The sequence below is a fragment of the Podarcis gaigeae genome (assembly GCF_964106915.1).
Source record: "Podarcis gaigeae genome assembly, chromosome: Z".
Lineage (NCBI taxonomy): Eukaryota > Metazoa > Chordata > Lepidosauria > Squamata > Lacertidae > Podarcis > Podarcis gaigeae.
This window is the reverse complement of record NC_139691.1, coordinates 35502560-35519947: the sequence shown is the minus strand read 5'-3', so window position 1 is coordinate 35519947 and position 17388 is coordinate 35502560. Positions and strand designations below refer to the sequence as shown.

The 17388-nt window shown below is 39.1% G+C and overlaps 1 protein-coding gene across 1 annotated transcript in view; it reads left to right on the top strand.

Annotated features, from left to right (window-relative positions):
* DIAPH2 (diaphanous related formin 2) overlaps positions 1-17388 on the top strand; it is a 340556-nt gene that overhangs the window by 11453 nt on the left and 311715 nt on the right. The window contains exons 2-4 of the mRNA XM_083722729.1: positions 7912-7944; positions 10052-10228; positions 11397-11501. Coding sequence (XP_083578855.1) covers positions 7912-7944; positions 10052-10228; positions 11397-11501 — 315 coding nt within the window. The remainder of the gene's footprint in view (positions 1-7911; positions 7945-10051; positions 10229-11396; positions 11502-17388) is intronic.

Genomic DNA, 17388 nt, shown 5'->3' with positions numbered 1-17388 from the left:
TAATGAATTCATGAGAGTTGGCTTCCATGTTGGCACAAATTATGACCAAATTCTTCCATATATTGTTGGTTCTGTTTGCTGTAGCTGGCATTAGCTAGACAGCATATTGGAACAACCACAACAAACATTTCAGAATATAAATAAGTTTAAGTATCCATTGGAATGAATGCTTACTATGGCTGTTTTTCAGTTTAATAAAAGCATTTTCAGAATGTTTTTATGTGTGTGTAGATTCCATCAAAGCATAAAAAAAAACTTGCCTGTAACATTTCTGAACACAAACCAACATGTGTCTATATTGTAGAAGGTTACTTAATCTGAGTCATTTTGAGAATTGCAGAGACTGAAAAACGGGAAATTGCAGATTTTTCAGTATGGATAGTAATTTATGTCAAGAGGCTCTTTGTGTGGATTTGGTGCCTCCCCATCCAAATGGCTCCACAAACCACACCAAGTTTACCAACTTTACAAAGAAACATAGGCAGCAAATACTTTCAGAGCATGTCAGGGCCCAGACTTTCTATATAGTACATTCATATGTATGCACATTCAGAAGTATGTATTATTGAATTCAGTGAGACTTCAAGGTAAGTGTAGGATTATAGTCTTAAACAATCATGTAAGAGTCATAAATGGGAACAGCAAAGAATCTTGGGGCTGCAGTCTATTATATTTTAGTATTCATGAAATAGGGTTTTTCTTTAGTTTGGAACCATATCAATGAGCATGAAAGTGATCAGGAGTTCGTTTCATGCCATGAAAATGAACCTCAAAATTACAGGATGAGTGAAGGAATTAGGCTGCCTTTTAAACAAGGCAGGACTGGATTAGGCCTGCCAGCCAAATCTTTATTTTCCCTTACTCCCAAGGGCTTGGTTTGACAAGTGGGCAGTGCCAGCTACCTGTCTGGCTCCTCATGTCACAGTAATGTCAGGCTGTCCATTTTTGATCACATGGTTTGAAAACATACCTTGCAGGTAAAGGGACAGCCTTTAAGGGTTGCCAACTTTGCTTAACATAGTTTGCCTTAAAAAAATAATAATTGGTTTTTAAACAAATACACATACAATGACCATTAAACACTTATCCAGCAGTGTTTCTAATAGTGTTTGTTCTACCCATTGTCTCTACAAATACACTTGCATATTCAACATTCAAACATATTACTCAATGTATCCTCTCCACTGAGAATATTGAGCGATTGGTATAACAACGTTTTGATTTGGGTCATTAACATAATTTCATTTTTCACAGCTGCTACCTATTGGGTCAGCGTTTTCACTGACATCCATCACAAGTCTAGGGTCTCTTTCCTGGTTAGTTACTACAAGTTCAGATCTTATAAACATATATATGCATTAGTTTACATATGCTAACATGGTATTTGCCATTTTAATATTTGCCTCTTCCTTCCTTTTTTGATTTCCTTGTTGTTCAAAGGTCCAGTGACTTCCATTGGCAATTTCCTGCATCTAATGCATGTAAATACCTTGTTATTGTTGGCCTTTTTGTTTTTAGTGATGTGCTCCTCAAATTGTTTTTTATTCCTTATTTCCTGCTTGTGTTTCTTTTGCCAGAGTTTGTGTTCCTTTTCCTCCTTATTTGAACAAGATTTCTTTTTTCTGAAGGAAATCTTGTTTCTGTTGGCTTTATTGGTACTGTTCACTGAACATGTTGGCATTCTCTTGACTGGTGGTGCCTTTTCTGAATTTCTACTGTTGTGGTTTTGAATTACCCCCTAGGATTCTGAAAACAGCTATTATGTTGTGGAGGATGACTGAAGCCAGTGGGCTGGTTTTGTGTGTGAAAGTATTCTTACATGGGATTGTATTTTAGCATGTGATCTCCTATCTGCATTCTGAAGTAATACTGTCCAAGGAAGAGGTCATATGCTTTTTGTGAAGCTTTAGGTTTGGCTTAAAGGTAAAGGTAAAGGTACCCCTGCCCGTACGGGCCAGTCTTGACAGACTCTGGGGTTGTGCGCCCATCTCACTCAAGAGGCCAGGGGCCAGCGCTGTCCGGAGACACTTCCGGGTCACGTGGCCAGCGTGACATCGCTGCTCTGGCGAGCCAGAGCCGCACACGGAAACGCCGTTTACCTTCCCGCTGGTAAGCGGTCCCTATTTATCTACTTGCACCCGGAGGTGCTTTCGAACTGCTAGGTTGGCAGGCGCTGGGACCGAGCAGCGGGAGCGCACCCCGCTGCAGGGATTCGAACCGCCGACCTTTCGATCGGCAAGTCCTAGGCGCTGAGGCTTTAACCCACAGCGCCACCTGCGTCCCTAGGTTTGGCTTAGAAGCATGGAAATCCTATGTTTGGATCAAATGGACGAATCCTTTCTTTTGGGACCCTGTGAGTTCTAGCATATCTGCTAGCAAGGGACAGATTTTCATCCTCTACAGTAGATGGACGCTGGGCATACTTTTTAGACAACTGATCACTACAAGTACTTATATTTCCCAGGTGTTGGGTCTACAGTCACATCTGGCATATGGAAATGTTTTGAATTTTAGAATGTGCTGTTTGTGAATGGTAACAAAACTTAACTTAGTGTATATTCGGACAACTATCGTATTGTTTTGTGTTCTCCAGTTCTTTGAGTAGTGAGAAGTTCCATGGGCAGCACCACTTGGATTATTTATACACAAGTAGAACATAGGGGTAGTCAAGTAGCATATCTGCTTTTGTATACTACATTTTTGGAGAGTTTTGCATTATACCCCCAGGGCATTCTGACTCTGCCCCCCAAATGGTTTTGTGAAACACACACACCTTACACTCACCCCCTTTCCTTAGCTTCCGCATTATCTTGGCCTCTTCCATTCAAAATGCTCAAATATCTCTAGCTATGTTTTGATCATTAGCTTTACTTTAGAACATCTGCTAGTCATTCTAGTCACCTAACAAGCAACTTGCCTCACAAGTATGGCCAGAGCATGCATTATTTATTTATTTATTTATTTATTTAAATTTATATATCACACCCTTCCTCCTGGAAAACTCCAGAGCAGCATCCACGTAAGTAATAAAAATATACCCAAATTATGTGTCTGAATAGGCCCATCCAACCAGAAAAGATTTCAGCAGGCAGCTAAAGGAGAACAGTCTTATCTGTCTTATTTGATGTTCTCATCATCAAAATGATAATTTGGGTGCTTCTTTCAATTGTAGCATCTGCATGTGATGAGGTTATCCTCATGTGAATAGACTTGTTGGTGGTTGGTAGTAGTACAAAATAGTGTACTGTTACACATATGCAAAATGTTTAAAATAACACAATAATTCTTAATTGTCTTTCTGTGAAATTAAGCACCTCAAAATGTACAAATATATTAAGTAACTTATTACTTAATTAATTTATATGCTAAGATCATTTCCAAGTGTAAATTCAACTACTTTTAAATTAGGACTTTGAAACATGCATTGAACCATCTTTGCTATAAGAACATTAGTGTTAGATGCAACTAAATGCATAGCATTGTGTGCTACTCTGTAGGTGGTGTAACATTGCTGCCTCAGGTGGAAGATGTCAGGGGACAGCAACAATTTCTCCTAGGTCTTGAGTTTGGATGTTTTTGAAATTAGATTATATGTTCTTGCCTTCTGTGTGAGATACATCTAACGTGGGCTCTAATTTGTTTATTAGAGCGAACGTGCCTTGCTGTATACCTAGGAAAACCACAGACATCACTTCAAACTAGTTACAAACCTATGCTTCAGCTAGAAGGTTTAATTAGACCATTTGCTGTCCTGCCAGTTACATGCTTAGTGGTTAAGCAAAGTATACTCTCTTGGTGCTTTGTATACCATTGCGTGCTCCCACTTTCTTGTCCTTGTGGTTTTCCTCCTCTTTAGAAGCTGTGGGTGTGGTTACTCAGAAATGCTGCCCTAATCTTCCTGCTCTTGCACTTTCCTCATCAAATGTTTCACTGTTGTTAGTTCTGTGGAGACTCCTAGTGGTCAGTTGAAGTTAATTCCATGTGGTAGAGCTGCTTGCCACTGAATTTAATATGTTAAACTAAGCTTTTTAAAAATTATTTTTTAAATGAAGCTGTTGTATACTTGTATGGGTTTACTGGTGCTGTAGCTTTAATAGTATTTTTAGTAGATTCATTTGTATAATAGTTGCAAGCTATGTACTGTACTTCATGCACGCTACAGAATTTGAAATTTAGCAAAGCATTTTCTTTAAATAATAATGGAGAGCCAGAAGGACAATGTAAACTTGAACATAGTCTTCCTTTTCTCCTCTGCATCCACCAGAGAGTTCAAAATTGGGGTGTGGGTATGAAGGGGATGGCTGGCTTGTGAAAAGCACTGTGTGAGACGCAGAGAAGGGAATATCTTCCAGGATAAGAGGCTGGGAGAAGAAACGGAAGCTCCCAGGTGAGAGCTGGGAGGATCCACCCTCTTCAGTGTGAGACAAGGGTTAAGATCTACTTTTGAGAGAGGGCTTTGTATTTTTCTTTCTCTTTTCCTTTCCTTTCCTTTTTTATTTTTAGTAGTTTTCTTTTATTTGTACAGTGGTACCTCTACTTATGTTCACCTCCAGTTCCGTATCCTTTGGGATATGTGCGCAGCAAACCAGAAAGTATTTTTCTGGGTTTCGTGATGTGTAGAAGCGCACTGCACACATGTGCAGAAGCGGCACCTCCGGATATGCACACTTCGGGATCCGACTGGAGCTCCAGAATGGATCCCGTGTGCAACCGGAGGTACCAGTGTATTGTATGATGAAAAGTTTCAATAAAAATATGCCAAAATTGGGGTGCAGGTGATTTTTGTGTGGCTGTTTTTAGAGTTTTTTTTCAAACTGGACAGTGTTGAAATAATGCAGTTGCTTTTTGGTTATTAAGGATGTACTCTTTATAGCAGCCTTTCTCATCATCCCTAGGTAGAAGGGCCAGTGGTCAGGAATGATGTGAGTTGTAGTCCAACAACATCTGGGGACCCAAGGTTGGGACTGGCTGCCTTAGAGAAATGAATTACAATAGGCAAAGTATTCCTGCCCATATAAATATTCAGTTTTCTGAATAGTTTGGGATCATACGTTTTTCAGAAACTTTGTAGTCTTGTCAGTAAGATGAATTTTAGTCCCAAGTTCCTCATATCAATTCTGCCATTACAGGAAGATTAGAGTTCAGACTGTTAATGGAGCTAAACATCAGTAAAAGATATACTTCAGGGACACTAACTGCAATAATTGACTGGTAACAGCTTGACATGTATACTTTCACATGGTATCATTGATTGAACACTAAAGACTTGTTTTGCCATTGGATAAGTTATTTGGTCATTGTTAAAAATAAGGAAACACAAGTTGTAATAGCTTTGGTCCTTGTTTGCAATAGACCTAAAAGTGAAGTATCAATATTTTTACACTTTAAATTAGTGTATAAAGCACATTAAAACCAGTTGCTTAAATGAACAACATCTCCAACATAATTTACTTGGCAGTAACAGGCAAAATTTAGTGAAATGTGTCTATTGGTGAGTACACTTAGGATAATTAGAATACAGCATGAGTTCCATAGTTAGATCTAAACTGTTATATGAAAAAGTAGTGTTGAGTTTATGTGTATGTAATGAATTTTGAGTTCAGGGCTATGTGGGAGAGAAGAATCTAATTCCAAAATGTGTCAATTCTTATATACTTTAGTGTGTCTGTAAGAGTGAGAGAACCAAGTAAAACAACACTAAGTGAACTCAAGTACCTCATATAATAAACCTAGTATATTACACTTGATGTTAGCCAAAAGGCCAATAAGTTTTATCCAGAATAACGCTGTAAAAAAAAAAAGGTCCCTTACCTTTCCTGCCCCAACCTGGCCACAGTGATCCATGCGAAGGTCACCTCCAGGCTTGACTACTGTAATTCTGGCCTTGAAGCTGTCCCAGAAACTCCAGTGGGTGCAGAATGCTGCAGCGAGGCTCCTCACGGGGTCTCTGCCATGGGAGCTTATTCACCCAGTGCTTTTCCAGCTGCACTGGCTCCCGGTGGAGTACAGGGTCAGATTTAAGGTGCTGGTTTTGACCTTTAAAGCCCTTCACGGCCTAGGACCCTCGTACCTACGGGACCGCCTCTCCTGGTATGCCCCACGGAGAGCCTCAAGGTCCATAAATAACAACACCCTAGTGGTCCCAGGCCCTAAAGAAGTCAGATTAGCCTCAACCAGAGCCAGGGCCTTTTTAACTCTGGCTCCGGCCTGGTGAAATGCTCTGTCTCATGAGACCAGGGCCCTGCAGGATCTGATTTCTTTCCGCAGGGCTTGTAAGACAGAGTTGTTCCGCCTGGCCTTTGGCTTGGAATCAACTTGATTCCCTCCCCTTTTTTCTTTCTTTTTTCCTTTTTCCTCCTGTGATGGAATTCCTATTTGGGGACTTCCCTGGCTTTTTTCTGGCCCATGTAGGACCAGTTTGGATAGTTAGCCTTGGTGAAGACTTGACGTTTTCATCCCCCCAAAAGTTTTTTATTTGAGTTTCCATTGAAATGAGGCTGCGTTTTAATGTTGTATTTTAATCTTGTTTTTTAAGTTGTATCTCAATCAATTTGTTTTTATATCGGGTGCTAGCTGCCCTGAGCCGGGTGTTGGCTGGGGAGGGCGGGGTATAAATAAAATTTATTATTATGTAGTGGTACCTTGGGTTACATACGCTTCAGGTTACATACGCTTCAGATTACAGACTCCGCTAACCCAGAAATAGTACCTCGGGTTAAGAACTTTGCTTCAGGATGAGAATAGAAATCATGCTCTGGTGGCGCGGCAGCAGTGGGAGCCCGCATTAGCTAAAGTGGTGTTTCAGGTTAAGAACAGTATCAGCTTAAGAACGGACCTCCGGAACGAATTAAGTACTCTGGTTCACCAGAAGCGGCTTAGTCATGCTGGCCACATGACCCGGAAGCTGTACACTGGCTCCCTCGGCCAATAAAGCGAGATGAGCACCGCAACCCCCGAGTCGGCCATGACTGGACCTAATGGTCAGGGGTCCCTTTACCTTTACCGCTGTATTAAGATAATGCCCGTGTTTCTATTAGCACTATAAGGGAACAATAACTTGATCCACAGTTGCCTTGAGCCATTTTATTTCTGTGATAAATCATTGGAAGTATAAGTATAAAGAGTGCTACATCATATTTTGAGGGACTGTACATTTGGTATGTCCTGTACTAAGTAAAGTGTGTAAGATGCTGTTCATGCCTCACAAGCTGATTTTCTCTTAAGGCAAATCTCTGGGCCATTCTTCAAACAATAAAATAAGGTTTTACCAGGAAATGAAAGCCTTCTGATGAGGACAGGAAAAGCTTCACACAACTCATAATATCATCTTCTTTCTCACTGTCAACCAACCCAGCCAGAAAGCTCCTTAGACAAACCTATAACAAGGACTGGCTAGAAAATTGTCCTTGTCTTTGTCACTTGTAATATATTTAGAGTATCATATAGTTCAGAGGTTTTCTTCAAACTTTTTGAACAAAGCTTTGTTTGGTGACTAAAAAGGTGTGAACCACAGTGCTGCCTAAGCAGTTTATTTATTTAGTCAAAGACTGTCCTGTATTGTGTATAAATATTTTGCTGTGTGTTCAGTTCAATGTAATGTTGTATTAGATGCTATTTATTTTTCTCTGTTAACACCCAACACCCAATTTCTCTTTTTTTTGACAATGATACAGTAATGTCAAAATGAGGTTGAAGTGATATGGTATGGTATACTAGTAACATACAGTCAAAATAAAATTTGGTGGTGCTGGCTTTAAATTCGTTATACCTGGTATGGAAGCATTTTGTGAGAAAATAATGAAAGCTTTAGAAGCAAGTAAAAAATAAGCTTTGGGAACTTCATGTTAATTTCAAAAGGTATGTTGGGTAATATACTGTTTTCTTTTCTTCTTTTTTAAAAAAATTAACTAGAATCTTCAGATAAAAACTTTGGCAGATGATATGGTAAGAGTCTTACATGCTGGGTTTGTGTTTCTTTCTAGTGCATGCTGCTTCTGCTGCATAAGAGTAATTATAACCAGTAGGAAATGAATATTGTGAAGTGTTCCACCATGTAAGGAAAGACTGAGGAAGCTGTTTGCCCTTTACATGTTGGACTTCTGACTCCCATCAGCTTCAGTCAGCATTACCAGTGTCTAGGGATTAAGGGGGTTGTGCTCCAGCAACACCTGAAGGGCCATAGGTTCACTGTTCTTGCTATAAGGGAACAAACTTTGGAAAAGCTATCTCTTGCCTATTTGGTTTTAAATAACTATTACCCCTGATACTTCCTTGATTTTAATCCTTTCAACCCTGATGCTTTAAAAGACTTTCAGATGTAGATGTGAATACTGTCTCTTTCATTAGTAATATGACATGTGGCACCCTGTAACACTTTAGAGCAGTGGTGGGCAATCATTTTGGCAAGTGCATTACAAGTCAAGTCCAGAGTTTGAGGTAGCATTTACCTCTCTATCCCTTGATGTGGTATTTGCATCTAACTTACAGCCTGCTAAGGTGCCTGTAGTCTTGCCTCACTTTAGACTTTCTGTTCGTATATGAGCTCTACAGCTCCTATCAAAATGTGCCACAAACACCTGCTGTCTATATCACTCATGATATATTTGCCACAGGTAACGTCCATTATAATGAATACTTAATAAGTGTTATTAAAGTATGATAAAGAACACATCCATTATAATGGATATTACAAATTATTGTATTCTTTGAAGAAATAGACTATCACTGTAATTTTGCATTTTATGTGCATGGAGAACAAGGGTGGAAAGCATTTCCTGTAGAGCTCCAATATTACCCATCTCTCACATAACTGGGTTGTATCCAGTTAATTCATTTTAAGCAAAACTTTGTCCCATGCTTCCTGTAAGACCATCCAGTAGGAGACGTAGTGGCTGTTGAATATGCAAGCTTGCATGCAGTACTTGCACAGAGAAGAAATCTACTAAACCATTTTACTGACAATTCTGTGCTGCTTAACGTTCCCTTCAGCTAATGCTTGTAAAAGATCTTGAAGCAATATAACAGCTAACTTGTTTGTCTGATGAATCCTAAAAAAAGAGACTGTACTTAAACCTAGAGTGACTTTTAAAATGTTTTGATCCAAGCCTCTCATGAACATAATTAAGTAATCCATTTACAGATAGGTAGCCATGTTGGTCTGCCATAGTCAAAACAAAAAAAAATCCTTCCAGTAGCACCTTAAAGACCAACTAAGTCAGTTCTTGGTATGAGCTTTCGTGTGCATGCACACGTGTGCATGCACACGAAAGCTCATACCAAGAACTGACTTAGTTGGTCTTTAAGGTGCTACTGGAAGGATTTTTTTTTTGTTTTAAGTAATCCATGGCTCTGCCATTTTGGATATATCCAGTTCAGCCGTCCTCTGGTTTGCAGTTGAGAACTGGATATTACCTGAAGACTTTGAATGCTTACCTATATAGATAGAACTGTATACATTACAAATCTGTGAACAAAAGCATAGAGTTTAGTTTTGGAAATTCATCCTTACATGGTGATTTCTAGCATTAAAGGCTGGGGGGGAAATACGGTTCAAAAAGGATGGTTAATATCTTCTGAAATCCCAGTCAGATCCAGATTTTCCTGATTAGTAGCAAAATACTTTTATACAAAATGAGCATATTTTCTCAACTTGTCTGACTTATACAGATTTAGATTTCACTTTTTCTTAAACCAAATTCTGAGCTTTTTTTGAGCTAACTTGGTTGAGAATTTTGAGACTCAGAACTAAAAAGACTACACATTGCCCTGTTTCTAGGCAAGTGATGCTATGCACACCACATTATTTGGACTAAAATTGCATCTGATTTAAATAGACAAATTGTACATTATATTCTGTGCAGAAATATTGCATTTTAAAGGGGAGTACACCCCATGATTAGGCAAAACAAAGCTCTGAAGTACAGTCTCAGAATTGTAGCTGTATGGCTTAATTATCTTCAGCATGATTATTAATTTTAGCATGCAAAGTGGAAGTAAATGATTTTCTCTTATATGTTATCCCTAATAGAAAGTATTTGTGTTCTTTCTGCAGCGTGACAGAATAACCAGTTTTAGGAAATCGGGCGTCAAAAAGGAGAAACTTCTCATTCAGCACCCCATTGACTCCCAGGCTTCTATAAATGAATTGCCAGTGGCTCAGCCACTATTTGATGAACGTTCAATGAATTTATCAGAAAAAGAAGTTATGGATTTGTTTGAAAAAATGATGGTAAGCTTTTTGCTTGACAAGCATGTGTTTGTATTGTGAACAATACATAAAATTAGACTTCTGTGTTATCAGTTGTCGAAAATCTGTTATTGAGCTTCTGAGCAAAACGGTTAATCCTTGCTCCAAGACCAATGCAGACACTAATTAAATAGTGAATGAGAAGGAGATAGATTAGTGTGTGAATATTCCAACATACATTTTAATACAGGACTGGAAGACATGTTTCAGTTGCCATGGGGATGTTACCCCGAATTTTTTACTGAGATAAATCAGTGGCCAGGAGTTGTAGTGTGGTGGAGATGCCTAATGAATGAACAGTATATGCAGATTACGGTGCGGAAAGCTATTGTCATCATAGAGAGACAATTCTCAGTGTCTTTCTTAAGGTCATTGCTTGCTTCCTTACCTGGAATGTTATCCTGGAAGGATGTTTGTATATGGCCTGGTTTACATGAAACATTTTAAAATAGTTAAAATAAGCTGTGTTTTAATGTGAATGTGCTGATGCACACTGATGAAACCATGGGACCTTCTCTGCTCCTGATACTTTGTTGGCAGGGAGGAAACAGACCAGAATTAAGGTTGTTACTGCATTTGAACCTGGGCTTGTGGTTTCTTTTTTCTCCACACAAGTGGTAAGTCATTTTTTTAAAAATTGCTTACTACTTGTGGTCTTTTTGAGAAACTAAATATAAGTTTGGGTTTCCACATAACAAACCAGACTCTAACCTGTTTCCTCATAGGTGCACCAAGAGAGGAGTGCAATGGCCAAAATTCCAGCTGTGTGCACCAGGGCACTGCATGCTCACATTAAAACATAGTTTACTTTGTTTTACTGAAATGTGTGTACTCGGCCAATAGCTCTTGAGTGAAGAGTTATACCCCAAATTATTACTTGGGCAGTTAACTGCACTACTGGACTTGTTGCATTCTGTTGCTTAGCATTGAGCATGTGTGTATATGAGCATGCTGGAAATTGTGCATTAATGTTGCTCATATAAACAGATAGCTTAGGATGATGATGTGAAATAGCCTGTCTAGAGTAAACCAGTCATCCCTCCTTTCTCTTTAAACATAGAGCAATTCTTAGCATCTGTACTCATGAAGATTAACTGAAACTATGAAATATTAATCCAATCCTGGCAACGTTATGATTATTTACTTACAGGAAGACATGAACCTGAATGAAGAACGAAAAGCTCCTTTACGGAATAAGGACTTGACCACAAAACGTGAGATGGTTGTCCAGTACATTTCTGCAACTGCCAAATCTGTAAGTAGGAAGTCTTCCACCCTCAAAGATAGGTCAGACTAATACTCTTAACATCATCTGCAGTTTCAACTCAAATCTTCAGATTTCTGCTTTAGTTTATCCTTCCTAGAGTGCTTACAAAGCTTTCTTCATAAAATCCTTTAAAATGCCTTCAACGATGGATAAAAGCCTTAATTAGAATGTATTACATATTTCACAACTGCTTGGTAATCTAAAACATGATGCTGTCTTTACTGTAAACCATTAAGTATCCTAAATCCACTGCTCCAGAATAATCATTAGGGCTTTTCTCAGTATCTCTTACACAGTAAATGCCACAAATGTGGGAGATGCTGATAGTAATTTGAAAACAAGGTGTAAAAGTATCCTAGTTTCAAACCATGTTCTTTGGTACTGGCTGACTGTCCTAGTTTCTGTAGTTTCTGGCTTTCAAATTGATTCATTCAAAGGGCAGTCCCATATACAGCCTATTAGGACCGCTTCACTAAATTATTTGATGTAGCAAGGAACTACTGTGAAAAATGACTTTTGCTTGCATTATTATTGTTGTTACTATTAATTAATTAAATTTATTTAACACCATTTATCCAAGAATCACACAGCAGTTTACAGTATAAAAACACAAACATAATAACATAACAAACAACACAATAACTACATCCCTGCACTCATATACATACATAAATGGTTCTTTGAAACCTAACCAGTGATTCTAATTGCAGAAGTAATGGGAAATAATAAACACCTGATGACGATGATAATAATAAAACATCACTTTAGTGACCTAGATTGAGGTTGTTGAATTCTAGTTTGCAGCTTTCCTTCCCGTGAAATAACCCGTTGCTTTTCATGGGACAATATGTATAGTTTGTTAGGTAATCTGCTCTTCTAGGCTTTGAAATGGGCACAGTGTCACATTCCAAGTCTGAAAGTGGGACAGTTTAAGTGTCTTCATAAGAATACCATATTTGTATGTTCAATGAATGTTGACTTTCAATGAGCATACAAAGAACTCTTATTTTTTTTAAAGGTGAAGTCTTATGATGCTGAAGTTCTCCGTTAATGGACAAGTAAGGAAGCATTTCCCCCCACTAGGTATATTTCCCCGCTGACCGTTGACTTCCTCAGAGCTGGCGGAGCTACAGTGGACCAGATTGTTTTCACACACCCACACCCATGGACCAAATATGACAGGCAGTTGAGGCCACACACCTGTTAATCACAATGACATTACCTAAGCTAACTTTTTTTGCCCACACATTTTGTTGAGAAATCATGCAAAGTGTCAGAGTTCTCTGCGGCAATCAGCTGAATGCTGTGCAAGACCCCACTGTAGAATGTTCTGCAAGGGACTTTTCAGGACCCAACAAGCAGGAGACCGTTGGGTCATGTGAAGTCCTTTGTGCAGATATTTGCAGGTGCCCTGAACAGCTTGTTGATTGGGCCTGCAAACCACTTTGGCTGATCCAGGTTTTTACCTGCTGAACACCTGATGTTGTATGTGATGTAGGCCAGGTGCTTAGCTGAACTGGATTTGGTGCCCAAATGAGGAGGTCTGATGGTCTGAAGATTTCCATCTGTGGTTTACCAACTTGTTCTTTTAATAGGAAAATAAAAGGATGCATGAATTTATCATTTTCACAGTATCCATTTAAAACATTTTTGAACATACATGCGACAGACACCTTTATCCTTAAATGTTACTTAGAAGTGAGTGAACAGAGATTGCTTTTGAGTAAAACTATTTAGGATTTTAGGTTTAATCCAATGTTAAAGAGATTTTATGCATGTCTTCATGCATGTCTCTTGATCACTTCCTCGCTTTCTTTTAATGAAAACATTGACAATACATAGCAGTTGCCGAGAACCACCTGAAGTTAACGTCTAATCCATTTGTTCCTTCAGCTCTTGTGGCACTCCTTTACAAGCTGCTGAATGTCAACTTAAGTCGCACATTGTAGCACTATCCAGACATACTAGCTGCATGCTTTCTAATTTGCCTGGGTATCCAAGGGCAGAAATATGTTTCCAAGTGATAAGTGAAATTTGCCACTAGCCTTATTTCAGTAGAATTACATGATGTGCACGGTTTTACTTTGAAATTCCAATGAATCTTTTCCCAGTTTTGTATTCAAGTTATTGTTTATAGTAAAGTGCTTTGGGAAACCCAAGCTTGCATATTCAGTACTATTTTTCAAATACCTAAAGGCAGAAATATAATCATTCTACATAACTAAATCAGAGTGCAAAATGCAGATAACAGTGCATGAATAATCATGTATTAAAATGAAGTAGTAAATGAGATTATATTTGTGTTTGCCCAATTTGTGTATAAATGTGGAGCAGAATGGAGAGAATTCCAAAGTTGAGGCAGTGTAACAGCACACACAATCAAACTTAAACTGCACATGACTAAATTTATTTGAAATAATTTGTTTTATTTGTTGATCTCAGCTGTTATGAGTGAAAATACACATTGCAGCCACTTTGTTAATTGGACACACGGGCTTCATACACGTGTCTTTAAAAATCTGAGTTGAAGGCATTACATCTTACTCAATGTAATTCAGTTGTGCAATTCACAGCTTCATTAAAACAAAAATATAGGATAATAGACTGAAAATATTTTGCTTGAACTTCATCAGGATTTAAAAGTATTATTGGTAAGAATAATGTGAAGAGTTTAAAGCTATTTTTTAGGATGTATTTGTATGGGGAAAGATCATCATCTTTAAATAATGATTAGAACTGTGTTCCTAACCTTGCATTAATATACTACTTTGTTGTAATAATTCATATAACCATTCAAGTTTATTTTTACATAGCAGTAAAATCCTAATTGGGGCAATATTTGCTTTGTGTTGACCAACATGAGAGTAAGGACTATGGGAATGGGACTTCACTAGGATCTAGAACTCTGAAAGGTTGGGGTTCCTGATCCAGAATAAACCTTTACATGTACAACTATATAATGCCCAGTTTTTAGAGACACTTATACAGTGCATGAGAAGTGAGCTATACAGTGTAGCCTTACTCCTTGCTCTCACTGGTGAACATTGGAACTAAGGATGTTGAGCAAGCTTAAGTGTGTATAAGCCAGTGAGGTATAATGGGTACACCAGGACTAGAGAGGCTTGATTAAAATCCTTCTTTGTTCACTTAAGTGGCCTTAAAGTCTAACCTTTTTTATGGTAAATCAACCATATTGTTTTTTCAGGATAAATTTAGTGAATCCACTTTATTTTACTTGTACCTGCCCTTTACCCTAAGGTCCCAGGGTAAAGGTAAAGGGACCCCTGACCATTAGGAGCCGGCGTATAGCTTCTGGGTCATGTGGCCAGAATGACTAAGCCGCTTCTGGTGAACCAGAGCAGCGCACGGAAACGCTGTTTACCTTCCCGCCGGAGCGGTACCTATTTATCTACTTGCACTTTGATGTGCTTTCAAACTGCTAGGTGGGCAGGAGCAGGGACCAAGCAATGGGAGTTCACCCTGTCATGGGGATTCGAACTGCTGACTTCTGATCCGCAAGCCCTAGGCTCTGTGGTTTAACCCACAGCGCCACCCGCGTCCCTTATTGGTAGCCACCTGCAAATCACTGCTTTTGTCCCCACCCCCATATGCTCCAAAGCTTCTCTTACAATAGTCAGTTTGGGGTGGATGGCAGCTCAGTCATAGAGTCCAAATTCTGTGATCTCTTCATCTCCTTGGGAGTGAAAAAAAGATCCAAAGCAGCCATTATTACTAAGGATTGTAGGAGGAATTGGTGGCGGTGGTGGGCTGGGCTAGGGGTAAGGACCCCTTACCTGCTCCACTGTGAATAATTGATCATCTACTGCTACTGTCTTCCATGCTACAGTTTATTTCGCCCGTTCAACTGCAAATTTAGTGGGTACCTGTGCTCTATGTTTGAGTGTAATTTAGTTACTGAGTAACCAGTAACCTTACTACAAATGGATACTATTGCACTGACAATACAGTGGTACCTCGTGTTACATACTTAATCTGTTCTGGAGGGCCATTCGTAACTGGAAACTGCTCATAGCAGTTCAGCAACTGCTAGGCTCTGAGTAGGTCACAACAATTTAAGATACAACATTAAAACATTCTAAAACAAATTACAAGAATAGAGTGGGTCCTAAAAATATACATCTTGCATGTCAAATGCCAGATTAGGATAAACATGTGGTAGTTATGCATGGTTATGTATCTCAGGATCGTAAAGTTAATGTTGAACATTGAATAATAAAGGTATACTTTTTCCAGAGGTTGTAGCATGGCTTTTTGTCCTGTATTAGTAAAGCAGCTTGGTGTGCCAGCTTTAAGATTTATTTATTTTTAATGTCCTGCCAGTTATGTCAAAACTTAGCATATGCTTCACGTGGTTGAAATGTAAGTCTAATAAGTAACATTCTGATATGCAGCAGCTCTTCAGATGAGAGAAAAGAAAGCTGGAAGAAATCTGTACATTATCTGACTGGGGGGTGGGCAGGGGAGTGGGCAGAGGATGAATAACTACAACTGTTTCTTCAAGTGCAGTGCTTTGTACAATAACTTTAATGCCAACTTTGCTTTAGAAGGGAGAAAGCACACACCATTTTTTAGTAGTACATAAGAATAGTTAGTATACCAAACACATTTTTCAGAACTTGGTGCTAAACCAAACTCTGCCAGCCAACTTCAGGCCAAGAAAAGTGTAGCTAGAGGGGGCAATGTTTATAGCAAAATCTCAGCTGTAAAGTTGTCCACAAACTGCATCTTACTGAGCAGAGTACTGTTTGAAAAACAAATGAATACGTGTCAGTGAGGCACAGTAACTTGCCATTATTTTCCACTGTCACCCTGATCTTAAGGAATTCAAAAACATTTCTTTGATAGCCAGGACAGGTGTTGGTACCAGGGGTCCTTGGGCAGCTGTTGACACCCCGTTTCTTACACATGCCCCCTCTCTATCCTTGCTGGATGATTGGATCTGTGAACCACTCACCATTTTAATTATTTACAATTATGTTTACATACTTGGTGTTGTGGAAATTAAAATAGCCACCCCCACCCCACCCCGTGTTGCTACATACTTAAAAAACTTGGGGTGGAAGTGCAATTTGCATATACTAATTTATATGCCTTTGGGAAACAAATGTGGCTAGCAAGGGGTCTCACCAGAACTTAGCCTTGCATTACACCCAAATGACATATATGCAAAGTTGAAACAAAACATCTCAAAACATGAGGGGAAGGTGCAAGAGATACATAGCCCACTCTCAAAGACCTGTCATCCCATTGCCCATCAACCTCTACAATCCCAGTTGGGTAACCCAGCTGTCTGGCACAGATTACTGTTAACTGTGACCCTTAAACTTTGAGCCAGCCTTATATGAAGCATGTTGCCATTCTTCTCTTACTGATAACACTTATCTGACTTTGACAGTTTGCATGATTTTATTTTAAAAAAGTATGCTGATTAATCTGTTATCTCCCTTACCTGTCTCTGTTATGTGCCAATTCAGTACAGTGGTATCTCAGGTTACAAACGCTTCGGGTTGCAAACACTTCGGTTTACAAACTCCACTAACCCGGAAGTAGTACCTCGGGTTGAGAACTTTGCCCCAGGATAAGAATGGAAACTGTGTGCCGGTGGTGCGGCGGCAGTGGGAGGCCCCATTGGTGAAAGTGCCACCTCAGGTTAAGGATGGCTCTGGGTTAAGAACGGACCTCCAGAACGAATTAAGTTGATAACAGTCCTATTGCTACAATTATATGCAGAAAATATTATTTGAATTGTGGGTGTGTGGGTGAGTGTCCATGCTGGTATCTGATTCCCAAAATTACTGGCCTGCTAGCACAATTTGGGATACAGGGAGTGGATAAATTATAATTTATTTTTCGG